We start from the raw sequence: 27,394 nt of genomic DNA on the forward strand, positions 1-27,394 counted from the left end.
TATTCTGACAGTACAGATGTCATGAATTATTTTCGTTCGACGATCGGACGTGGCGATTGTTTTTCAATAAGCAATCGATTTTCTCTGGATAATTTCGCATTGATATAGCGAATACCGCGAATTAGAAGTTCCGTAATAACGTGATCAATCGATAATGGGTCTTTGCAAGTGTCCTAAGCGGCAAGTGACTACGCAATTCTGCTTCGAACATCGGGTGAACGTCTGCGAAAATTGCATGGTTGTAAATCACACCAAGGTAATTCCGGCCTCGGCTAAAATTCGGCTCTGACATCATGAAGGAATGGAGTGCTAATTACGCTTGTTTCCTTCTAGTGTACGGTTCAATCATACATCCAGTGGCTAAAGGATAGTGATTTTGATTCGTCTTGTCCATTGTGCGGAAGTCCACTTGACAACGAGGATTGTGTGCGACTTATCTGCTATCGTAAGTAAAATATGCACGGTGTCCCGCTAGACCGTTATTATATAAATAAACTCAATCGAAAATGCACATAGGGTCATTCTGGCCCTCTGGGTTAATTCAAAAAATTCCTAAGGGGAATCTCGAGAAATCTTGATTTGAAGAATTTAGCTAAGACATTTGAAAAAATCTTTATAAGAATAATTCTAATTACAGTGCCCGTTCGGTTTTGGTAACATGCTAAAATTATTCATGTTGCCTGAATCGAACCGTGCCAACATCAAACGGTTGTTTCAATTAAACACATTGAATTTATCTATTATGATCATGGTGAACCTCAATAAAGCTCACAGAAACATTGAGAATAATAGGAATTTGTGAGTGATCCTGAATCCATTTTTTATATGCATTTCCCTGTTGCCAAAATCGAACGGGCACAGTGCCCAATTAGTCAATTGTGTAGCACCAAAAAAAAAACAACTTAGGCAACACTATCATTATAATTTACTAAAACTGAATTAAGCTATTATTAACATTGGCAGTTCAGATTCAGAGTAATTCTTCAGTTATTTTGCTCAAAACATCAAATCAATTTTTCACGAGATTCTTCTAAGCGATTTTTCTTGAATTCTCGCAAAATTTGTGATCTCGCCCTAAAAGCCATTGGTAACCGAGTGTGTAGCTTGTTGTTACCGAACAAACGAATGAATTTACAAGTTATTCGACAATTCTAGGATGAAGAGAAGATACTCCTTTATCTCCCAGTGGTGATAGTTTTGATCCTGGTCCATTCATTTGCTTAGAAATAAGGAGCTACACACTCGGTTACCAATGGCTTTTAGGGCGAGATCACAGGTTATGCGAGAATTGAGTCAAAAATGCAGAGTGACCTCATTAATCGTCCTGTATTCGGTTTTAATGGGCAATAATTTAGTTTTTCATAATAACGGTCTAGTGGGGCACCGTGATATCCATCTGAATGGTTAGCCTTCTCAAATTGGGACGTATTTCTGATTCCAGATGTGTTTCATTGGAAATGTTTGAATGCGAAACAACAATCCTTGCCGGCAAATACTGCACCTGGGGGACATACATGCCCAACCTGTAGCGATCCTATTTTCCCACCAGTCAATCTAGTCTCACCAGTGGCCGACGTTCTCCGGACAAGATTGGGACAGGTGAACTGGGCGAGAAACGTTCTTGAGCTTCCGTTGGTATGTTTTCTTCAACTTAAATTTGCTGAATCCATTGCTAAGTCTTTACAATTTCAGCTATCGGAAGATAAACCAGATTATTACACCACTGCGACCACTTCGGCTGGGGTTCACAATGGAAATACCTTTGCGTCCAGTATGTCCCAAACCAGATCGAACGAACGACCCGAAAGTCCTCACTCAATTGTTAACATGGAATCGTACGTTAGTAATGCATCACCTGCTCTAGATTTTCACGGTAAATATCTTGTTTTATATTGCCATTGAAGTTGATGAATTGAATACTTTTCGTGTAGAGTATCCTAACGGCATATCTGGGATTGTATAACATTTTTCGGTAAACCACGTTGCAGTACCATTTCGCGGTTTTTATAACCCAAATTTGGTTTTATTTGCTAATTTATCTTTTCTGTACCTCATAATCTAACTATTGTAATCTTTTGGCTTGAATTTCCACAATTTTCTGCTGATTCAAATGAATTTGGCGCATCACTAAAAAAAACTATTCCAGTTTCTTGAACTGTTTTAGGAAGTTAAGCAGGATGGTCGATTCTGGATTTATACGAATACTGTTCGAAGGTCATTTGAGACATTTCCATAATTATTTTGCACGGATCGATCAGAATTGCAGTACCATCAGTGCACCAGATTCCGCTCATTTAAGGGAAGCTATGTGTGGAAAAGTTTATTATGAAATAAGTATTGGGTCGATCAATACTATTTTTATGTCACAATGTAGCTCCAAGTATAGGTAATAAGCGGCAAAATAAGAAGAATTTAAAAAACTTTCATAAAATAATATTTAATTGCATTTGTTTTGCTCATGGTAAACGGATTTCGTTACGAACTCACTAAAAACTGCATTATTTCGAATTTCGTTATTTATCCTGATATTTTTTATGGTCAAACCATAGCAACTACTGCAATAAAAAAGGCTGTATACTAAAATCGACATTTCTTTAGAATTTTGTTAAATTTTCTGCATGAGCGGTTATTGGAACACACAAAAATACCTAGTGACCCAATAACCGCTCACGAGGTCTTGTGTTTTCAATATAAATAATTATTTTATCAAATGAAAATAACGTCAGACGACTTCATTTGAAAGTTGTTAATATTGCTAGAATGTATCCGTGCGACGTGTTGGTTTTTGACACGAATTTTTACACTAGTGAGCAAAAATAGGGGCATAAGCGGATACTGGTACACTGATGGTATTCGTAATTAATTCATAAACCATTGATATATTCCAATTCATTTGGAACTATTCAGACCAGTTCCGGACTCCCTAGATCTGGTGCCTGGGACATCAATTAAGGACCAAAGCCTATCATGCGACACATCAATCTTCACTTTTTTTTTCGGCCGGAAGTATAAAATGATGCATATTAATTATGTACAATGTTGGTCTGGGTCATTTGGCATAAGGTAATTTGATATAATTTCAATCTTCAAGATTTTTCGTTGGAAGTACCCTCCCCTTGGTTATGCGACCTTGCCGCGATGGGAGGGCATAATCCATTAGCCCATATGATGGAAACCAAAGGCGTAACTTGTAGTAGTGGTATCACATTTTGGCATTTTTTGCTTAAAGCCGCGTTATAATTCATATGGCATAGACGCACTAATATCTCGGATGTGATCCAACAGACATTCTGCGTCATTGATAGAATTGATGCCCATTTCAAATAATTAATCTATTCGAAGTGGACATTAATACTATTAATGACGTTCAGTTTGTCTTTTGCTAACCAGAATGATCCGTAGCCACTCTTACTATTAGCTAGCTAGACACATCGTTATCATATACGACGTAGGGAATACTTAGGAACTCTTAGGAAAATGACTAGTAGATTCACTGATTAGAAATAAGTGGCGTCAATATTATTTTAATATGGTTTTTACATTACCATAATAAGAAATCCCTCATTTGTAACAGCTCTATAAATAATCTAATTCCAGCTTCATTTTCGCAAAATTTACAAGTAGAAAGTAGGCGTTGTGAAGCATTGCATTTGCCACCGAAAAGTTAATCTTGAAGGAGACTGTAATAGAAGCCTAAGGTAACTTTACTCTTTAATATTCACTATAAAAATGACTATGGAAAGCAAGACGCTGAGATCGATCATTAGGGTACACTTGCTAGTTTCGAAAAATTGTTGAACAGACAAGGAAAGCGACTTTTTTCTTTAACCCACCGTCGGTCGCCCTAGTGTACTGAGTACACGCACTTTGCGAAAAGCCGAAAAACACGTTGAAAATCTCTTCAAATTGATCCGGGTGTTGGTTCTATTCCAAGATCTACTCTTCTTGTACAGAAGAAATTTTTCGAAAAAATCACCGAAAAGTATTCGAAAACATCGTGTTTTTAACCTAGGTTTTTACGCGTGTACTCAGTACACCAGTGCGACCGCTCGTGTAACTTTTTTTACCGGGCCCGTCACACGAGCGGTCGCATCGTGTACTGAGTACACGCAGAGCAATTTTGCTTTTCAATCTAAAGCTAGGCAAGATAGAGTATTGATGTCTTCGGCAAATTTCTTCAGTTCAATGGTACCAATTGGTCAGTGAACAAATGAAACTTTGGAAACATCCTCAACTTCCAGTGGCCATCGGATTGTTCCCTGGGGGAACCGATGAAGGGGACATTTTGCAATGCAACTTCTCGAACACAAATATCTCAGGATCTAGATTGTTTAGCACGATGGTGTCTTCGGCAAAGTTGTTCAGAAGGTCAAGGACTAATATGTGATAGGCCGCTTGTTTCGGAATTCTGCCACCAGTTGGCGCTAGTGAGCATGTAATGTTTCAAACACAGATATCTCAGGATCCCGACTACCTAGAAAGATGCGGTCTTCGACAAAGTTGTTTAGTAGGTCATGCACTAACATATTATAGGCCATCTAACTTGAAATTCTGCCATCAGATGGCGCTAGTGAGTATACAATATTTCAATCACGAATATCGCAGGATCCCGATTTTCGGCAAAGTTGTTCAGTAGTCCAAGGACTAATATGTGATGATCTATTTGATTTGGAATTCTTTCACCAGATGGTGTAAGTGAGCATAACATTTTTCGAACACATATATCTCAAGATCCCTATTATCTAGAAAGTTGACGTCTTCAACAAATGGAGATGCGTACACAATTACATTATGTCTCCGACCTCAGAGTCATTCCGGCAAGAACCCAAGAGCTGAGAATTCGATAATTTTTAAAATCGAATCTCGGAACATATTTTACCGAGATATCGGCGAACCGAATTTTTCACAAAATAAGTACTGTACGGTGTTGGTAACATTTGTTTTTGACCCCAAGGCAAAGGGTTTCCTAAATATGTTATGATATAGCATTAATTATAAACAATGTATATAACAAAATCAATTAATAGGATGATTTACTATTTCAATATCTTAATAATTTAACTACAAAACTGAGTCACAAAAAAAAGTTAAATTTCAGCATGCTTCGTTTATAGCAACATAAATAATATTGAATTTTGTTGCACTGGTATATTGTGAAACCTCCATGAGTCAATTTTTCGCTACTCGATATCCACTCATAGAACCATAATAAAATTCAAATTTCATGTTTACTGTAATTATCTCCAACAATAGCTTTTCAAGGTACTGTACATAACGCGATATTACAATGAGTCGATGATCCCTTCAATTTTCAGAGCGATCATAGAGCGTTGACTATAATGATAAACCCAGAAAATATGATTATACTAGAGATGCACTGAGAGCATTTTGAATTTATTTATAAACCACACAGGCAGTGACTATAGATCGTTGCACGCCTGACGTAACCTCAAAACTAAGTGGTGAACTCGCCAAGGGCGAAAAGCCACTCTAATAAAGATAAATAATAATAATAACCTCAAAACTCCGTATAAAAAAAATGTCAACAATTCCAGCAGTGGATGACAGAAATGGGGAATTTTTTGTGACCTCACCATGCACTCTTTTATCACATTCGATGTGATTCGAACAATGTTGTAGTGTGCGTGTCATCCCGTGAGTCTCCATAATAGACCGAGCTAACCGGAGACGTCACTTTCACTAACACACACCCATATTCATTTTTGTGTAACAGCTTTCTGCCGCCCATTGGATAGGCCTTTTCATGAGACAGGTCCGTGTTTCCATTCGTTTCTATCGGTGGAGGACCGGTGCATTCAAGGGACTGTCATTTCCATTCAAGACTTCAAAGACCTTCCGAATCAGTTGATTTGAAACATCTCGTGAAAAGGCCTATAAGGCTATCCATGAGGACTTTCCGCGATAGGACTGACAGCTAAAAGTGTGCATGTAACTGAATCGAGAGGGTAAACAAAACATGCGAGTATGAGCCTATGCGTGCTATAAAACGTTTGACTTTTACTGTGCGCCCTGTTTTCAAGTTGCCCGTGAGAGAGAGCGAGACAGCACCAACACACGGCGCACAGTAAAAGTCATCAGAACAAAAGAATTTATGGCACGTACAGAGGCTCATTATAAGAGCTTAACGTTTTCCTTTGAAATCGAACGGTCACTCCGATCACGAAACGTCAAAAAATCATGGTAAACAAAAAATCAGAGGGAGTTGTGTACAAGACACGACCGCATGACGTTAACTAAGCCAAGTGATTTTTTGCAATTGAATTTTAGTCGATTTTCATATTTGCAGCCTTCCTTTAGTTCAAACTCTAACATAATATCGTGATGGTCCCAACATTTTAGATTTTTAATTGACTTCCAGTATAAAAGAAGAATGCGCGAAGAAGCAGAAATTGGTCTGCTTTTATAGTGCACTAGCTAACCCAAAGGAATCGTGGAAGACAATATGAACGAGTTTGGTTGCGTAAGAAAGGAGTCGACAGTCTATCGTCAAAAATCAAAAGTTTTCTCCGTCCGAGTAAAATATTGTATAAATTTCTGACCGATTGGTGGGAAAATATTGAAAATCTACCGATAAATGGCTGAGTTATTACCATTCAAAATCTTACATAATTTCGTGACGGTCGCAACATTTTAGATTTTCAATTGACACCCAGTATATTGCCGTAGGACGTAGTTAACGTCAAAACCAGCTGATATTGCCTCATTGCTCGATTGGAACAACGTTTGACAGATCTTTGATTCCAGTATTCACACATCTCTATATAAACAAATTCTGTGGATAACCCTACTTTCTGGATAAACTTGAACTTCAAGTAGTGAAGTAAAATACCTTAAATTGAATGAAAGATGACAGATTTGACAGATACGAGTATTAAAAAAAAAGACAATTTCGATCTCAATTGTAAGACCGTCTTCAGTGACAAGACTGATTTATTTATAATGTCTGCTACGTTTGCTGGCATGAAATTTCACTCAAAATGCCGTTTATACTTCGGTGTGATGCAAACGCAAAAGTTTATGGCTGAGATGGTCATGTGAGAGTTTGAACGGCTTGCGCAAGATTGATGTAAACACTGTTTAAGTGGAATTAGAAAAAAACTTAGCAATCGCAGACAAAGAAGACCGTCTCCGCGAGTTTCGTCTCAGGAATAAACAACTGAAGATGTCATTTTCATGATTATGTATTTACGATCCTAGACATTTGGGTTGTAAATATAGCATACTTAGTAGCACCATCTACTGGTAGAATTCCGAACCAAATGTGGCCCATCACAAGTTTGTACTTGATTTACTGAACCATTTAGCTGAAAACTTTATCTTTCGATGTAATCGGGAACCTCAGATATTAGCAATCATAAATCGGCATGCTCACTAGCGCCACCTATTGGATGAATTTTAAAACTTGAGGTCCTTCGCATTTAGGTTTCATCTAATGAACAACATTGCCGAAGAAGTTATATTTCTTAGTAATGAGGATATCTCAGGACATTTATTCATGAATCAGGATCCAAAGATATCGTTTGAAAAATTCCATGATCACTAGCACCGTTTTGTGGAAGAATTTCTAATCAAACGGCATAGCATATGTTTAGTCCTTGATCTACTAAACAGCTTTGCCGAAGACACCATCTTGCTATAATATCGCTATCCTGAGATAGTCGCGATCAATATACACCATGCTCACTAGCGCCATCTGGTGGTAGAATTTCTAGTTGGGTGGCCTATCACATGCTAGACCTTGACCTACTCAACACTTTTGTCGAAGTCGTCAACTTTCTAGGTAATCGGGATCCTGTGGTATCTGTGTTCGAAAAATGTCACGCTCACTAGCGCCATCTGGTGAAAGAATTCCGAATTAAATAGATCATCACATATTAGTCCTTGAACTACTGAACAAACTTTGCCGAAAACACCATCTTTATAACAAATCGGGATCATGTGATATTCGTGATTGAAATATTGTATACTCACTAGCGCCATCTGATGGCAGAATTTCAAGTTAGATGGCCTATAATATGTTAGTGCATGACCTACTAAACAACTTTGTCGAAGACCGCATCTTTCTAGGTAGTCGGGATCCTGAGATATCTGTGTTTGAAAAATTACATGCTCACTAGCGCCAACTGGTGGCAGAATTCCGAAACAAGCGGCCTATCACATATTAGTCCTTGACGTTCTGAACAACTTTGCCGAAGACACCATCGTGCTAAACAATCTAGATCCTGAGATATTTGTGTTCGAGAAGTTGCATTGCAAAATGTCCCCTTCATCGGTCCCCCGGGGAACTATCCGATGGCCACTGGAAGTTGAGGATGTTTCCAAAGTTTCATTTGTCCACTGACCAATTGGTACCGTTGAACTGAAGAAATTTGCTGAAGACATCAATACTCTATCTAGCCTAGCTTGCGATTGACAAGCAAAATTGCTCCGCGTGTACTCAGTACACGATGCGACCGCTGGTGTAACTTTTTTTTGAGCGACTGACGGAAGGTTAAGGATATATGAACGTAATGACCAATAAACACTTTTAACAACAAAAAACGAAATTAACTAGAACTACTACTAAACAGCCTAATTTTGTTAAGACTTGAAGACAATTGACATTTAAGACTCTAATCTTACGTAAAAGACAGGAGTAATCAGAATAGCACTTGAATGACAAATTATTCAAAACCATTTCGGCTAGACAGTATTAGTAATGACACTACTACACTTCTATTTCAAACAAATTCTGATGGAGCTGCTGATTTTCACAATGCTTGCTTTTCTCATTTTCTCAGATCAGTTGGCAGTTTATACTCGTCCAGTGCAGACGTGTTCTCCCATTCGCTCCAGTGCTTTTTCAATCTTGATCTCTGCCTATTGTTTCGGCTGATCCGCATTGTTCTCTTTTTTCCGCGTGTTTAACAGTCGTGCTGCTATAGTGGGGCCCAATCACGTGGCGACAGAAGTGACACAGACCTAAATCCATTTAAGTTGAAAAAGTTATCGTGATCTTTGAGCAGGTGCCAGTATCAAAAGAGTAATCTGAAGTTTTAAAGAAAAACCCAACCCGTCTCGTCAGCATGGCGCTGGCGGACGGATTCTCGCCCCATTTTGGGGATCCAGGTGGACCCGGAGGTGGACAAGGGAACCCGACGAATTTGTTCAACGGTGAGTACACCGGACGGCGCCTACCCGACTACATGGATCGTGATGGATCTTCTGGACCACTACAAATTCTGAGGATGCAGGCTATCAATGGTTCACTTCCGAATGATCCATTTCTCTTACGACTATCCGTCGAGAAGTGTATTGGAGGACCCATTGTTGGAGCCTACAAAGAGAACAAAGGGCTCTCCTATGTTCTCAAGGTAAGAAGCCAAAGTCAGTTCAAGCGTCTCATCAAAATGGATCAGTTAAACGACGGTACGGCCATCCAAATCTTGGAACACCCGCAACTTAACCAATCCAAATGCGTAGTATCAAACTACGATTCGGTTGGACTCTCTGACGACTACCTTCGTGCTCAACTGAAAAACCAAGGTGTAAAGGACATTCGACGCATCATGCGAAAAACCTCTGCTGGCACGTGGGAAAACACTCCCACTATGATCCTTACCATTGCTGGTACAGTGATCCCACCGCATATAGATTTCGGCTGGTCTCGTTGCAGGACAAGAAATTATTATCCATCACCCATGTTATGTTTCCGGTGTTGGGATTACGGGCATACGGGGAAGCGCTGCCCACAGCCGTTCCGAGTTTGCGGTAAATGTAGTAAGGTACATCCCGACGATGAAGTTGCTGCAGCCGTTGACACACGAGAAGGAACAACGAATACAAACAAGGAACGTCCACCTTGCACAAATGCTCAGTTCTGCAAGATTTGCCAAGTAGACGACCATGCGGTTTCTAGCCGTAAATGCCCCGCATACGTGAAAGAAGTGGAAATACAGCATATTCGTGTGGACCTGGGAGTTTCCTACCCCCAAGCCCGGAAAGAATTCGAGACTCGCCATGGTATCAACACTAGTAATCTTTCGTATGCCGGGGTTGTTAACAATAGCAGAGACAAGGAAGTAGATGATTTGGTTGCCACGGTTAAGCGACTACAAGCTGACGCTAAACACAAAGACCAACGTATTGCTGAAATGGAAAAAAGTCTTCAAAACCGTAGTGTCGCAGACAGATTTGATACCGTTCAGAAACACGGAACTATAGAGGAACTCGTCCGTAGAGTATCTGAACTCTCACAAACTGTCTTGAGGCTTGAGGAAACATTAGCAGTAAAGGACGAAGAGATTGCGAAACTTCGATCAGCAAAAACAGGTTCTGAAATTCATTACAGTAATTCCGCAGTATCCATACCAGAGACACCGGTTGCCTTAGACGCTTCATTCTACAATTGCTCCACCGTCACGCCAAACACCGAACAAGAAATAACCTATCCGGAAACGACAAGTCAGTGTGCAGCATGGCTCACTGGAAAAGCTCAAAGCAAAGGGAGCTTCTCTAAAAAGGAAAAGCGACAGAAAGAGGAACATGATGACGGAGCGTCAGACGCAAGCATGAGTACAGCTCATTCAGGAGGGTCCGGAATCACGGAGGCCTCAGTAAATACCCGTTCATCAAACACAGCAAAACGAAATCATCCCAAATCTTATCATAGCAGCGACTCCCAAACCCTTTCTCCCAAGGCCAAGCGTAACACCAACAACCGCAAGACAGGAAAAAAGAGTAAAAAATAGAATTCAATCAATCAGATCACTTTGTTCAGTCCTCCCTACAAAACCTGACAATTAGAACCGTTATCAGACACCATACTATTTTCGATTCCAACATAACAGATGCGTACGATCAGATCAGGGAGATGACTGAACAACCAAGCAAGTTCGTCGAGACTGGTCCCCTTTCGACCAGTGAAAGACTTAAAATTTTACCAAAAATAAATTCAAGCAGAACTCATCACAGAGTAACACGATCAACCATATTACATCCAGCCGCCTACTTTCCTCCTCTCGGATTAGAAGCAACAAATAGTGAATTATACGATTTGCTACACAAAGCTCGTTACGGAAACACTACAATCATAGATCCAGGACCATCCCGTCTGTCAAATAGTACGAAATACCCTTCTTATACTAGCTCGGTACATGCTGCATTGGAATCTACCAATTTGGTCTCGCATACCATGGAGTCTCATTCAGGTTTGACACTACACGATCAAGTAAGTTATATTTCACCTAACTTTGTAACGAATGGCGAACAGCCCCAATCCCTTAACAAGTCTTTTCCGTGTTCTACTAACGAATGTAATCATTCTTCAACTCAATCACCCCTTGCAAACACTAGTCTGAATAGACAAAAAACGTTTGCTCTGCAATGGAATTTGAATGGTTTCTTTAATAATCTCCCAGATCTAGAACTTCTCGTACGGAATAAACAACCTGCCATATTAGCTCTACAAGAAATCCATAAGGTCACCGCCTTAACAATGGACAACACACTAGGTAAAAAATACAAATGGATCGCTAAAGTCAAATCAAACCTGTACCACTCTGTAGCAGTTGGTGTTCTTGCCGAGCTTCCATATTCGGTAATTCCGCTAGATACTGATCTCCCTATCGTTGCCATCCGCTTGTCTTGGCCATTCCCTGTTTCAATCGCTTCCTTCTATATACCAAACGGAAAGATACCAAACTTACACAGTCAGTTGACAGAAATCATAAAAAAACTACCAGACCCTGTTATACTCCTTGGTGACTGTAATGGTCACCATCATTCTTGGGGAAGCCCCAAAAACAATCTCCGTGGTTCGATTCTGGCTGACTTTGCCAATGAGAACGGACTCACCATTCTAAACGATGGATCGGTAACTTTTATCAAAGGACAGGTTGAGTCCTCAATAGATGTATCACTAGTCTCTGCACATATTGTTCCTCGTTTCCTTTGGACAGCTAGCACAGACCCTCTCGGAAGCGACCATGTCCCCATAACCCTAGAGCTAAATGACAGTACTCCAGCAACATCCCGGCGTCCTCGATGGATATTCGATCGAGCAAATTGGTTGGGTTTCCAAACCAGCATCGACGCAGCGCTTGACCAATCACCACCTGATTCGATATCAGACTTCTCCAAAATGATCACGGATTCAGCCCCACCTTTCATACCAAAAACAAGCTCAACACCAGGACGCCGTGCCCTGCATTGGTGGTCGGAGGACACGAAGCAATCTGTCAAATCCCGACGGAAGGCACTGCGAGCCGCCAAACGTTTTCCTCCAGGGCACCCTAAGCGAGAAGAGGCTTACCAGATCTACCGCGAAAAACGTAATGCTTGTCGGCAAATAATCAGGGATGCCAAAGAACAGTCATGGACTAGGTTCCTCGATAGTATAAATGATCAACAATCCTCCTCTGAGCTTTGGGCCAGATTCAACGCCTTACAAGGAAAACGAAGGGTCAATGGAATAGCCCTAAAAATTGGGAATGTTACCACTCGAAACCCATCCACAATAGCCAATGCACTAGCAGACCATTTTGCGGAGTTGTCCTCATTGCGTAGCTATCCAGATTCCTTTTTGAAAAAACACCCCTCACCAGAGAAGGCAATCCAAGGCTTTTCGGTTCCACCTGACAAAGGACAAGAATTTAATCAACCTTTCACTCTAATGGAGCTGAAATTTGCGTTGAACAAATGTAAAGGAAAATCGGCAGGGCCAGATGAGATAGGGTATCCCATGCTGAAAAACCTATCGATTCGTGGAAAACATACTTTACTAGAACTTATTAACAAAGAATGGAATGCTAATACATTACCAAAAGAATGGAATCACAGCTTAGTGATACCTATACCTAAACCGGGGGGAAATTCTACCGATCCAAAAAATTTTCGTCCCATCGCTTTAACAAGCTGCGCTGCTAAAGTGATGGAGAAAATGGCCAACAGAAGATTGGTCCAATACCTGGAAGGAAACAATAAATTAGACCAACGACAGCACGCATTTCGCCCGGGCCAGGGCACTGGGACCTATTTTGCTACCCTAGGACAAGTTCTTGATGACGCCGTTAGCCAAGGAGAACATGTCGAAATTGCTGCTTTAGATTTATCCAAAGCATACAACAGGACATGGACACCTAGAGTCCTAAATCAGTTAGCTAACTGGGGAGTTACCGGACATATGCTGTTTTTTATAAAAAATTACTTGTCCAATAGATCCTTTCAGGTTCAGATCGGAAACCATCGGTCACAAGTTGTCCGAGAAGAAACAGGAGTACCCCAGGGGTCAGTAATTGCTGTCACCTTGTTTTTAGTTGCCATAAACGGAGTATTCGAATGCCTCCCCAAAGGCGTATACATTTTCGTATATGCTGATGATATTGTCATCGTGGTGACTGGAAAAAAACCCAAATTCATCCATCGAAAACTCCAGGCCGCAGTTAACGCTGTAACAAGATGGGCAGTGTCTGTAGGTTTTGATATCTCTGCGGAGAAAAGTTTCAGAATGCATTTATGTCGCCACAAACACCGCCCTTCTCCGAAACCCATCACCATTAACAAAATAGACATTCCTAGTAAAAAATCCCTTAGAATACTCGGCATCACTCTAGACCAAAAACTGAACTTTAAGGAACATTTCAGTCATTTGCACACTAGTTGCAAAGCACGGTTGAATCTACTGAAGACTATTTCGCGAAACCGCACCAAAAGTGACCGGTCTTCTCGCCTCCGAGTAGCGAAAGCCATCTTAAATAGCAGAATTTTTTATGGTCTAGAACTGACTTGCATAGCTTCGGAAGAATTGATCCAAAAAATGGGACCAATATACCATGGAGCAATAAGGGCAATCTCGGGTCTCCTTCCGTCAACACCGGCCCTCTCCGCTTGCATCGAAGCTGGTGTACTTCCCCTGGAGTACTGTATAGCCGTGGAAATTGGTTGTAAAGCGGTCAGTTTCGCCGAAAAAACAAGAGACGATGGATCGGTAGCTTTCACAATTCGTGAGGCCAACCGCATCCTTCAAATTGTGGCCAGCGTTACGCTCCCACCGGTGAGCGGGCTTCACTGGTGTGGATCTAGGAGCTGGCAGTCTCCCAATCTTAAAGTCGACCATTACTTCAAGCGTAGATTCACTGCGGGATGCAATCAGGACAAGATTAAATCAGCTTTCGTACAAAGGATTAGCACCAAGTTCAACAACTTCGTAATTAGATATACTGATGGCTCTAAATGTGATAATGGAGTGGGAATTGGTATCTTCAGTGACGAGTTTACAGAATCGTACAAGCTAAGAAACATTTGTTCGGTTTTTTCAGCTGAAGCAGCTGCTATTTTCCAGGCAACAAAACGACCAACCAACAAACCTCTCCTAATAGTATCAGATTCGGCCAGCGTCCTAGAAGCCTTGACGTCACAAAGTCCTAAGCACCCTTGGATCCAGGCCATTCACGTAGCTGCACAATATAGGCATGATGAAACTGTTTTCACATGGGTTCCAGGACATCGCGGGGTCCGTGGAAATGAGAGAGCAGATTGTTTAGCAAACCGGGGTCGAACTAGTGTTTTACTCACCAAGGAATCCCCTGGACAGGATATTAAGGCTTGGGTGAAAAATACAGTTCATCTAGCATGGAGCAATCGATGGAATCGGGAAACATCTCTTTTTAGCCGCAAAATTAAAGGTGAAACTAATAAGTGGATTGATCGAAAGAGCCGAAAAGAACAAGTAATACTTTCGAGGCTTCGGACGGGCCATACGCGATTATCGCATAACATGGGTAGTGCTCCCCGGTTCAAAATTCTCTGTGACACTTGCAACATTCCAAACTCAGTTGAACACTATATATCAGAATGCCCAAAGTATGAAGCCTTCAGACATACACACAATATAGGATGCATTCGCGATGCACTGAGAAATGACAGTGCAGCTGAAAAGTCACTGTTTGGATTTCTCAAAGAGGCTGACCTCTTCAAAAACATCTAAAACACCAGCTCAATGATGAAGTCGGACCTGAAACGAAAGCTGAAATCCAATTATTGATAAATAACAACTCACCTGTTAATCGTTTGCTTTTGAAAGCAAATAATGTTTCAACTAAAACCATTTAGTTTTGAAATAAAAAATTTCCCTGTCTTTTCTATCTGCATCGATGTAAATAATAATATTTTCCTAGTTTTATTTTGACAGTTCTCCCTAGCAACGGACAACCAACATTGCGAGCCACCTGCCATCTCGCGGCCGATGTGAGAACACTATTCGCTATCGCTTTGTCGTGATTACCGCCACCTAGATGTAAACCAATGAACCGATACAATGACACACTGAACGAGACGGAACAACGATGAAACCTTACACGGAATTAAATTACAACACGAATAATCGATTATTGTATACTTACATTAGACTGTGATATATAACTCTGTAAACATTTTTTAAGATGAATCTTATAGATTCATCTTTTTATTCAGAGACGAACCAGCCAAGGGCTGAAAGTCTCTCTAATAAAGACAATAATAATAATAATTTTCTCAGAATCAAGGGAATGTGGGTACTTTTCAAAAACTACCAGGTCGCAATACTAATAAAAAAAACAATGTTCATGTGGGCGCCATTGCCTAGTCCGTCTGAGTATTGGTCCTGGTAGAGGGGAAACTTGGCAAAAGCCAGACCGAGGTTGACAAGTTAAGCTGTCAGGCAGCTCCAACTGAATACCATACACAAAAAAAAATCAATTTTCAAGATTTTTTGCTGGAAGTAGGTATAATATACTGCCCATAATCGCATAGTTTATGCACTTTTATGAATAGAGAATGTAGAAGGAAGCGAAAACAATCGGAATTTAGTTGAAAAATACCGTTAGAAAGGCTTCCGAAGCGTCCGCCAATTCGAAGCAGCACCATAACAAAGTCGTGAATCGAACGAAGGAAAATAGGGGAAAAGAATCGGTTTGTTCTGTTTCCGGGCCACTTTTTGTCTGATCAGTGCCGATCAAATTAATCGATTTAAGGTGCAAGTAAAAGTGATGCGAATGTCGAAAATTAAAAAGCAGTTTTCGCCCTTGAAATCAACAAATCAAAAAATAAAAACACAGCCTGTTTATTTTGCAAATAAAACAACTGTGTCTTTTTATTTGTTTTCGATTTGTCGATTTTAACGGCGAAAATTACTTTTTCACTTTTGACATTTGCTCCATTTTTACTTGGGCCTTAATTGATCCGGATCTTATGGATAGCTTCGATTCTTTTTGCCCATTTTTTACTTTTTTTTACCTAATCATTTATTTATTAGGCTCATGCGCCATTAGGCATTACGGAGCCGAGTTCTTCTAATTTTTTTTAACAAATTCATGGTGTTTTCTTAATTTTTTACTTTAGCTTTAGGGAATCGTAAAACTCACGGTTTGGTCGAGGTTAAGGGTAACAATAATTTCATGGAAGGGATAGGATAATGAGAACGTTCCGTTAAAATTCAGCAGTTTTAAGTTGTAACGTGTTTGCTTTGTTGCTGGTCGTACGTAGGGTGGGCAATGACAACCTGTAACGATACAAAAAGACGGGTTTCGAGGAGACACAAAGTGGACAAAAGGACCGACAATAAGGGGAACTCAAACAATGCAATCAGCTTGTTTGAAAAATCGTACATAGCTTCATGTACACAAGGTCAAGTTTACCCAACACATCTCTAATGACTTCCTTTTCTGATTTCCCTTGGGCCGTAATACCGTATTCGAAGCACTCCCAAACTACGGGGTTGATACCTTGGTAACCTGCACCGCAGCTGCAGTGATCGCTATCTGCGAGCCCTATTCGATAGAAATGAGAGCCTAGTAGTTGGACATAAGTTGACACATTACTTTGATAAAGTCTTGACTTAAAGTGCAAGAAAAAATCAAACAGAAGTCAGAACTGAAAAAAGCAGTTTTTTCCTTTTAAAACAACAAATTGATGAATATAAAAACACACAGTCTTTTTATTTGGCAAATAAAAGTGCTGTGTGTTATTATTTTCTTCGATTTATCCATTTAAAAAGAGAAAACTGCTTTTTTAGTTTTGACTTTTGCACCATTTTTACTTGGGCCTTAAGTCCAACCCTTTGAACCACGGCTTCTTCAATACCTGCGGGAGTATGGATTGTAACCACCTGCCCAATTCTCCGGCATCCCATTTTTGTTGCCAGCTGTCTTGTTCGATAAAGCTTTAAATATAAGTCGATAATGCTTTAAGATAAGGTCAGAAATCAGATCTTACGGGTGGGCTCCCCACCATGTTCCTGTGAGTGTACGCATGAAGTTGATTCGTTGCTGGCACTTCTGATACAGAAATCTAATTTGTCTCCCAGGTACTTTTAGCATCAAACCAGATCCCTAAATACATATGCGATAAACCTTGAGTAAGTTCCTTACCCATAAACTGAAGCACCAGCTCCGCCGGATCACGCTTCCTAGAAAAGACAACTTACTCAGTTTTCTCCGGAGAGAATTCGATACCCAGCTTCACAGCCCAAGCGGACAAATTGTGCAGCGTATCTTGCAATGGTCCTTGCAGATTGTCCACCTCTGGTCCTGTAACAGAAAAAACGGCGTTATCCGCAAGCTGTCTTAGCGTGCAATTTTCCATGAGACAATCATCAATGTCTCTTACATAAAAGTTGTAAAGAAGAGGGCTTAAACATGAGCCCTGGAGGAGACCCATGTAATTTATTCGAGAAGTTGTTGAGTTTCCATGTGAAAATTTCATGTGCTTCTCAGACAACAAATTTTACAAGTAAAGCCTGATTCGTTGCTGACAAGTAATTTTCCGGCCTATCTTGATACGCGGGAAATTTCTGCAAGGAATCGATCAAGAATGCGCTTTTTTCTGATCGCAGTACGCAATTGAAAAGAAATGTCAGTTCAAATGGGAGTTGTTGTAGAAAATTTCTGCAAGGAATCGGCGAGAAATTTCTTCAGCGATTCCTTTTCAAGCCTGATTCGCTGCTGACAAGTAATTTCTTGGCCTATCTTGATGCATGGGAAATTCCTGCAAGGAACCGCTCAAGGAAGCACTTTTTTTCTGATTGCAGTATGCAGTTGAAAAGAGATGTCAGTTCAAACGGCCCTCCCCTAGGACGTGTAATCTTGCCGCGATGGGTGGGCTTACCCCATTAGCACTTATATGGGAACCAAAGACATGTCCAGTCGTGGTGGTATCACATCAGGAAATATTTGTTTAATGCCGCGTCATCAACCATCTGGCATAGATGCATCAATCTTACGGATGTGATCCAACGGTGATCCTGTTACCAGGCATCGGGGTAACAGGAGCCGTAGCCACACTTTGATGCAGATAGGTTAGATTTTGTTTAAATGGTTATAATATTGACTAATGAGGAGAATGACTGAGGATCCATCGAGTAGAATGTGACACAAATGTTAATTTGTTATGCTTCTCTCATTAGAATCATAATAAAAAACCACATTTATTATGTCGGTATCATAAAACTACAACAACTTCATACTCGCAAAATTATAATAAATAGATAGGGCTTAGGCGCGATGAAGCTTTATTTTGGCACCGAAAAGTGGATCCGGACAATAAAAAATGACTTTCTATTTCTTTAGTATTTCTAGTATAGTTTTTAACACATAGAAATGTATTCACGACGATTCTAAATGAAAACAGACGAGACCAGATTTGAATATGAATAGATGTATAAAACAAACTGATAAAAATCATTATTGACCAACATGACAAAAGTAGTAAACTTAAAATATTCAACTTGTCCAAGTACTAATAAACATGTTAAAAAGGACCTTTAGCAATACTGACCAACGGGACTGAGGAAAAACTAGATCAACAGTCAACACATAAAGTTTCCGATGTCGTTGACTATAATCAGCGATGTAGCCAAATGTAATTCAATGAAAACTCACTAAATCCTGTTTATTCCTAATACTAATAACTTTCTTTCTTTCTTTCTTTCTTTTCATGTATAACAACTAACAACAACACCATCACGAGGGAGCAAGTGGTCTGTCGTATGTATCAAACGTCGTGTTAGGAGCCGAAGCACATAGATCAGCACGGACACGGATCGAATTACCATCAAACTGAGGTAAAAACGATCCATATGCGTTGGTGGGTATGCTAAGAAAGGGGTAAGTAACATTTTTAATTCTTAGCGAACACATATTGTATATCATTTCAGTCCCCCTATATATTCATGATACCGTACCAATAATACCGTACCAATAACTTTGTCTATCCAAACTGTAAACTAACTTGAGACATTATTCAATTGAATTCTCATTTTGAGAAGACCTCAGAACAATAACAATAAGACGAACATAAAGCACATCGATGACCATACCAAACCCATTTACAGTACATTTAGATTTGATACTTCTCCTCATATTAATTATCTACAACTTGGATTCGGTACTACAAGATGGCAACATAGACAGTCATCTCTCCTAGAAAAGTATTGTATTGATAAGCATTCCAGTACGACCTTCGGAAGATGAAGACTATTTAAAACCAAACACTTGATTCATATTTTGAAATTTATTCATATAGTATAACACATCACGTTTAAGACTAGTAGCATAAACGACTAAAATACTAGAGAATACATGACGTACAATGACGAGGCACTTCAGATAGTTCTTGTTCGCGTATAGATGGAAGTACATTTCATGTTTTTCACTTCAATAACCTTCATTCCATTCGGGAAAAAAGGATCTCCCTATCGCTATCGTTTGATATACGACCGCATTCTGTATAATTAACATTTTCTGTCTATCATTGTCAAAAGATGCTTGGAGATGACATCTGTGCTACAATTTGTCAACATAGACTACTACAACATAGCTCTGTATGTCATTTCCAAGAAATGCATTAATTAATAACATATATTTTCATGTCGCTTCTCCATGCGTAAAAAAGAATCCGATTGCTCAGAACTAAAGGATGACTATACAAACATGACTACGGGAGGGAATCTGAAGCAAAAACAATTTAATAAAACTACTTCTGCACAATATTCATCCAAAATAGTGTTAAAGCGGGCAACATAGGCTATTCCGTCTAAATATTGGCAAAAGTAGAGGTATAATTTGCACTACGGGGTCCAGCACAGACAACGAAGCTGTCATACAGCTCCAGCTGAGTACACCATAAAAAAAAAGAAAAGAGATGTCAGTTCAAACGGGAGTCGCTGTAGAAATTTTCTTCAAGGAATCGGCGAGAATATCGGGGCAAGTTTACACTCGTGGAGTTTGTCTGAAAGGACATCAACGCAAACGGCATCAAAAGTCCCCTTAATATCTAAAAAGACTGAGCCCATTTGTTATTTTTGAGCGTAGGCCAGTTGAATTTCAGTAGAAAGCAACGCAAGACAATCGCTCGTTCTTTCGCCTCTGAGGAATCCAAATTGAGTAGGTATCTGAGAGAAGGCCATTTGATTCAACCCATTTGGCCATCCGAAAGAGAATCATCTTCTCTAACAACTTTTGAAGACACGGCAACATCGTAATAGGACGGTAAAAGTCGTAGTCCGACGCAGGCTTTCCTGGCTTTTGGATGGCGATAACTCTCACTTGTTTCCAATCATCCGGAACAATGTTGCTCTCCAAGAATACATTGAATAAGTTCAACAACCGCCTCTTTGCAACGTCTGAGAAAGTTTTCAGCAAGTTGAACTTAATACTATCCATACCTGGACCAGAATTATTACATGAAAAGAGAGCAAGTGAGAATTCTACCATCGAAAAAGTTGAGTCCATTGCATTCCTTTTGTCTGGATAATCACGAATAGTCATTTGAACTTGGACAGAATCCGGGCAAACTTTCTTCGCGAAATCGAATATCTATCGAGAAGAGCATTCACTGCGCTTCCCGTGATAATCCGTTGACGAAGTTTCTCCAGTAATCGCGTTTCTTCGCTTTCACGAGGTCTTGAACTTGCGGCCAAGAGAACAAAGCCGTAATTATCGCGCGTGCCACGTTTTCGATAAATATTCATTAAACTCATCTGATCTTTCGCGATAGACTCCGGTGCATTCGTCATCCCAACAAGGGGTGGGCGGCCGACGTCGTGCTGAAGATCCTGTAACCGGTTTACGCTAAGCTTTAAGAGCATTATTTATAATCAACGCGGATAGATAACGTCGATGTGGTGTGTTCGACACGAATTATTGCTAACTGAAATTTTGATAGGCAGGTGATTACTACCATGTGGATCTTGAATTACTTTCCACTTGCAATCCAATGATAATGAATTCGAACAGATTGAGAGGTCTAATAGGGTCCTAAAGTGTTGAATGAAATCTTGTTTTTATTTAATAACACGAAAAAGAATGTTACTGTAACTACTTTAGCAATCTTTCCCGCTCAAATAACGGCCTGTATCATATTTAAACTTTAATTTAAAAATTGGGTCCATAAATGAACCTTGACACTGTTGATCATGTTTGATGTTCGCTTAGTTGACAAAAACACCACAGGGGTTTTAGTTTTAGCACTGGGGTTGTTCCTATATGACATTTCGGAAGAGACACGGAAAACAAAATACACTGATAGGCAAAATAAAGTGCCCACCTCACCAGTTTTCGCATTTCTCTCATTGATTTGGTTCAAATTAAAGTTAACACACTTAAATCTTTTTTGAAATTTTATTTTCGATATACTTTTAAAGTTGCACTTACGAAATTTTGACAAAAAAAAAAGAATTTTACTCAAAGAAAAAGAAAATCAATTTGTATTGAGAAAAAAATAGTGACAAAATAAAGTGCCCACTTCCTTCTTGGCCCCAGAAAAGGTGATTTAAGAAAAATAAAAAGCAATTTAATAGTTAATGTGTCCTCCTTTGGCCTTAAGGACTTGCTGGAGGCGCTTCGGCATGCTTTTCACTAGGTTTTGTAGGTGTTGTGGATCTAGTTCTTCCCAGGCGCGCTCCAAGGCTTCAAAATAATTATTTTTGTTGGTAACACCAGTTTTGTCAACCCTGGCATCGAGAATCGCCCAAAAATTCTCGATGGGGTTGAGGTCTGGGTTTTGTGGAGGCCATTCCAGCAGTTTAATCTGACAAGACCGGAAGAAAGACTTGGTCTTCTTGGCAGTATGCTTCGGATCGTTGTTCTAGAGAAATATGAATTTCTCTTCAAGGCCCGTCTGGATCAGCGAAACCTCCAGATTTTCCCGCAAGATGTTGATGTAGGAATCTGCCGTCATTATTCCGTCGATTTTCACGAGGTTTCCTACTCCACTCCATGAAAAACACCCCCAGACCATCACATTTCCTCCTCCATGCTTCACCGTTCCTTGGATGTGGCGCTCTGCACCACACACGAGCCCGCCGCTTTCGGTTAAACAGTTCGAGCTTTAGGAACGGTGACGCATGGAGGTGTGATGTGATGAAATGTGATGGTCTGGGGGTGTTTTTCATGTAGTGGAGTAGGAAGCCTCGTGAAAACCGACGGAATAATGACGGCAGATTCCTACATCAACATCTTGCGGGAAAATCTGGAGGTTTCGCTGATCCACACGGGCCTTGAAGAGAAATTCATATTTCTCTAGAACAACGATCCGAAGCATACTGCCAAGAAGACCAAGTCTTTCTTCCGGTCTTGTCGGATTAAACCGCTGGAATGGTCTCCACAATGCCCAGACCTCAACCCCATCGAGAATTTGTGGGCGATTCTCGATGCCAGGGTTGACAAAACTGGTGTTACCAACAAAAATAATTATTTTGAGGCCTTGGAGCGTGCCTGGAAAAACTAGAACCACAACACCTACAAAACCTGGTGAAAAGCATGCCGAAGCGCCTCCAGCAAGTCCTTAAGGCCAAAGGAGGACACATTAACAATTAAATTGCTTTTTATTTTTCTTAAATCACCTTTTCTGGGGCCAAGAAGGAAGTGGGCACTTTATTTTGTCACTATTTTTTTCTCAATACAAATTGATTTTCTTTTTCTATGAGTAAAATTCTTTTTTATATCAAAATTTTGTAAGTGCAACTTTAAAAGAACATCGAAAATAAAACATCAAAAAAGATTTAAGTGTGTTAACTTTAATTTGGGCACTTTATTTTGCCTATCAGTGTACACCCAAAATTTGAGTTTAAGCCTAGGGGTGTGATAAAAGCTAAAAAACATAAAAAAATGGTTTTTGGACTTAAACAAACAAAAAACATTTAAAAAATGAGTAAACATGTGTTTTTGGCCTGATCTCAAGCGTTTGGCACTAACATTGAGACAGGGCTTTAGGACCCTATTGGGGGATCTGGAGGTTTTTATTCGTGTTGCTTTCCCAGTGTTCAAAATTGTCAGATTGAAGTAGTGGCAAGGATCATATATTAAGGTTACGTGATTGTCGTCCCTCGGTGACCCCCAGACTGTTCCGTGAGAATTAAAATCTCTTAGACTCAACCATGGCGCAGGCATAGCTTCGCATATAGCCGCTAAGTCTCTGCGAGATATTTTAGCGTTTGGCGGTATATATAAATTTTCTATGCTGAGGCTTTTGTTGGATTAAACTGATCTACCATCCAAGCTTCCCAGCGGACAATATCTAGACCGGCGGACACAAAGAACCGGAACAGAACCGAGGGATTTGGGAACTCGCGTAACGTGATCGGAAGAATTGAAGCAAAGCACTTACGAAACAAAACGTCCTTTATTATAAACGGTTCGATAGTAACTGTACGCACACTGCGTCTTCGAATTCAATTGTTCTTCATACTGTTCTTCTTTCCTCTCTTTTGGTAGCTGTTATTCATACACATAGGCGTATACAGAAAATATTGCTCTTCACAACAGCTTTTACCTCGGGCTGTAATGTGACATGCAATTACTTCAATGCTTGTCATCAAGGGAAATCAATTCTGTAAAAGGAGTGAAGCTTGCTAATCCCTAAGAGCACCCCTCCATATCCATCCCCTCGATCCAGACGAATAATATTAAAATCGTGGAAAAAGGTATTTTTTTATCAGAAGTTAGCCATGTTTCACAAAGAGCAAATATGTCACAGCGAGTGCTGTGTACTAAAAAATTTGAACGCCTCCACATTTTTATAAGACTACTACAATTCCACTTCGATCATATCTCCAACCCTATCGAAAGATATGAACGAGTCAAGAAGCGGCCACTTTGAAGCTATTTGCTTTATAAAAGATTTCGCCAAGTAAAGTGCCATGTTGATTAGGTTTCTCGTTTCGGGTGAAATTTGAAACATTTCGAAGATGAAATCCGCTATCTCAGAAAAAGTCAGTTTTCGGGAGCACTGTTTGGTTCCTGCTGACGAGTTGGTTGAGTTTCTAGGCGAAAAACTGGGACAAGTGGGGTTTTAGATGTTCCCGGAAGTGACGGAAATTCTCCAGCTGAAAATGTGAAACTTGGAGGAGAGAATTTTTTGGTATTTCCACCATTTCTTGATTTTGCAGTTTTGTTTGATCCTCGGACAGCCACCACGGGACATTTCTGTATAAATCCGAAACTGACTGTCCTACTTGGCTTCCTAATGCAGTTCATAGAATTTGAATAGTTTTATGGTGTTGCGTCAAAATTGTATCGAAATCGGAAATTGTAGAAATCAGAATCAAAGAAACTACGAAACCGGAACAGTTTCGACACGTGTTTCTAGTTGTTGCTATGAATATCAATTCAAATTATGATTTCAAAACAATTCATAAATCTCACTCATGATCGATCCCATTTACAAAATGGTTTAGTATAAACTAAGAAGGGTGTATATATGTATGTGCGTATATACTCGTGCATGTAGATGCGTATGCATGTAAGTACACGTGTGTAATGTGCACATGTGTAAGTGTGAGTGACTCGAAAGAATATCATGTACCTTCTTCGTGGAACGGTACAAACCGCAAAACGGTTGACCGCGGAACCGTTTACTGCAAAATGTTGGACAAATGTTTCTGTAGTGATCGGGTTTCTCTTTGAATTGGTATGCGAAATTCAGTCGTATTTCGTTAGATTTTACGCTGCAGTACGAAGAAGCATAAATAGCTACAGAAACAAGAATAACAGTTGAATAACAGTTGGCCTGGCCATCAATTAGTAACGAAAGAGAATATCAATCATTGCAGATACGCCGTTTCGATACCTACTAAACGCGAGACTTATCATCACTTTATATTCCATTTGCAGCGAGCAGTCGACGTCCACTGTTGGCTCGGGAGTCCCCAATAGGGGCATCCGATAGGGACGATAATAAGTATAAGAGAAGGACACCCCAGGAAATATTCTCCCGCTGGTCTAGAAGACTGTACGCGCCATCCTCAAAGCCACCATGGAGACGAACGTGGTTCCTTGTGCTTGGAGGTTGCATTGGTTTTGTTTGCATCATTTACGTTCTAGCCACTTTGGGACGCCGCGGCGGAGATGGAGAAGTGGGCCTGATTTACAACCGTAATCTGCCGCACGAAGAATGAAGGAATGCTAAAATGGTAAAGCACCACCATTCCAACACGAAAACAACACAGATCAGTCTTTTACTATTCAAATTATTTCTATATTTGTTATTTTGTATTATCTAATATATTTCTAGGGTCACATCTACCAATTCAATTAATTTCTTCGATGAGAACTTTCTTTGAAGGTTGTGTTAGGATTTCGAAATTGTTATCTTGCAGATTTGCGGTTTTGGCCTTCTGTACCATTTTCACAGTTTCCGCTTTCAAACTTTGCACCGCTTCGGGAAGTTTGTCTTTGATAATCTTTTTAGGCTTGACGAGAGCTGCATAGTCGTCGTCTTCGTTGGCAACCTCTTCAATTTGTAATGGGAAAGAATTTGCTGGAGGGAGATCTGGGAGTTGACGACGAAGATCTTCAATTGCATCGGTGGCAAGTTTGTTTTTCGAATCCAACTGTAAAATCTGACAATACGTCTGGTAGGCCTGCAATAACTGAGTGGTGAGGAAATATGAAAACAGGAAACCAACTGTGGATACAAACCTCACGTCGTTTATCGTCAAGTTTGAGTGCTTCAGCCTTCCTACACAAAGCTTTTAGATTGTTAGGTTCTCCTTCCAAACATTTCTCGCAGTCAGATATGGCTTCTTTGTACCGCATCAGTTTGATATCTACAATAAAATATATGTATAAGAATACGAAAATTTGAAAGAACCGTTAAAATACCCAACTTGCAATAGCACGATTATTGAAGCAGGCATTTAATGGGTAAAGTGCAATGCTGTTGTTGTATTCTGAGAGAGCGTGCTGGTATTCCTTGCTTCGAAAATAATCATTGCCCTTTTCCTTGTACTTTATGGCCAGTATTTTTCTCTCTGCTTCGGTCATAGGGGTTACATCATCTGGCTGAACTTCTTGAATCATTCTATCATTTGAGTTTCTTTCATTTCGTTTCATAATAAACTCCTTGTGACGTTCTTCTTCCAGGTCCATCTTTAGAATTTCAGCATCCGGGTCATATCGATCCCAATTTTCATAATCACTTGATTTAATTCGGTTTTGCTGTGTTTTGGATGAACATTTTTTGTCGTTCAGCGATGTGGTCCTTACGGGTGGCAAATATCTTGGAGCATCTTCCTTCCCATCAAGCATGGCGTTCTGTATGTTCTGCATGTCCTTTTCCCACTGGGTCAGGTCTTGATTAATCTGGTCCCAACGATCACTCGCCATACTGTTCTTCGTAACCAATGGAGTCTCTTGACGGAATAACTTCGAACCAGGTTTAATTGACTTAAGCTGCCGCATGGCGAATGCCATCAAATCCGGATAGTGGCCCTCCTGGCCAGAGCGCAAAATTTTTATGATTTTTTCTAATTCGCTTCCATCGGTACACTTTTCAATATAACCGTAATCGAGGTGTTCTAGCAAAATGTCGTATTTTTCCAACAATCGTTTCGGTTTGTTAGACATTTTTTGTGACTTTAACCAGTGTTTCTATATATCGATCAAACAAAACCGTCAGTCTTATGTGTTCAATAGTTTTAAGTCGCCAAGGGAACCGACCTAGTCTGCCTACTTGTTGGGCATGCGCCGCTGTTTAGAATTATGGTTCCGTCTCCTTTTTTACAATCAAACAAGGAATGCTGACAAGGGGGTGGTCACTCTACGCACTTCATTCGGCACAGCTGTGCCTTCAGAGCGCCAAAGTGTAACATGAGTCCATGTCCCATTAAATAAATTAAATTATTAAAAATAAATATTGTATTTGCATTGCATGGTTAGGAGATAGGATTTTGTCTTTATATTAGAATATTCTATTTTCACCCGCCCATCAACACGCCGTCCGCTACCAATACCGCTACCAGTTACCATGACCACCATACGGTTGGTAAGCGTGGTACCAGGAAACCGTTGGCTACCACGGGAGAGAACGAGAGAGAGAGGGCAGATAGTTGTGGCTTGTTAGAGCGATAGAGTTTCAGCAC

The 27,394-nt window shown here is 40.2% G+C and overlaps 2 protein-coding genes across 2 annotated transcripts; one reads left to right on the plus strand and one right to left on the minus strand.

Moving 5' to 3' along the window:
• Nucleotides 1–9: 9 nt before the first annotated feature.
• On the plus strand, nt 10–25,560 carry LOC5575829 (zinc finger protein-like 1 homolog). The gene is made up of 5 exons (XM_001655802.2): nt 10–256; nt 334–445; nt 1,442–1,635; nt 1,693–1,873; nt 25,146–25,560. Exons 1-5 carry the CDS (start codon nt 155–157, stop codon nt 25,427–25,429), a joined length of 873 nt encoding a protein of 290 aa, XP_001655852.1. The 5' UTR covers nt 10–154; the 3' UTR covers nt 25,430–25,560.
• On the minus strand, nt 25,520–27,060 carry LOC5575830 (sperm-associated antigen 1). Its single transcript, XM_001655801.2, has 3 exons — nt 26,141–27,060; nt 25,953–26,080; nt 25,520–25,894 (listed from the first exon to the last, which is right to left on the minus strand). The coding sequence occupies exons 1-3, from the start codon at nt 26,877–26,879 to the stop codon at nt 25,562–25,564; spliced, it is 1,200 nt and encodes a 399-aa protein (XP_001655851.1). The 5' UTR covers nt 26,880–27,060; the 3' UTR covers nt 25,520–25,561.
• Between the last annotated feature and the right edge of the window lie 334 nt (nt 27,061–27,394).

Source organism: Aedes aegypti, chromosome 1, assembly GCF_002204515.2.
Source record: "Aedes aegypti strain LVP_AGWG chromosome 1, AaegL5.0 Primary Assembly, whole genome shotgun sequence".
Taxonomy (NCBI): Eukaryota; Metazoa; Arthropoda; class Insecta; order Diptera; family Culicidae; genus Aedes; species Aedes aegypti.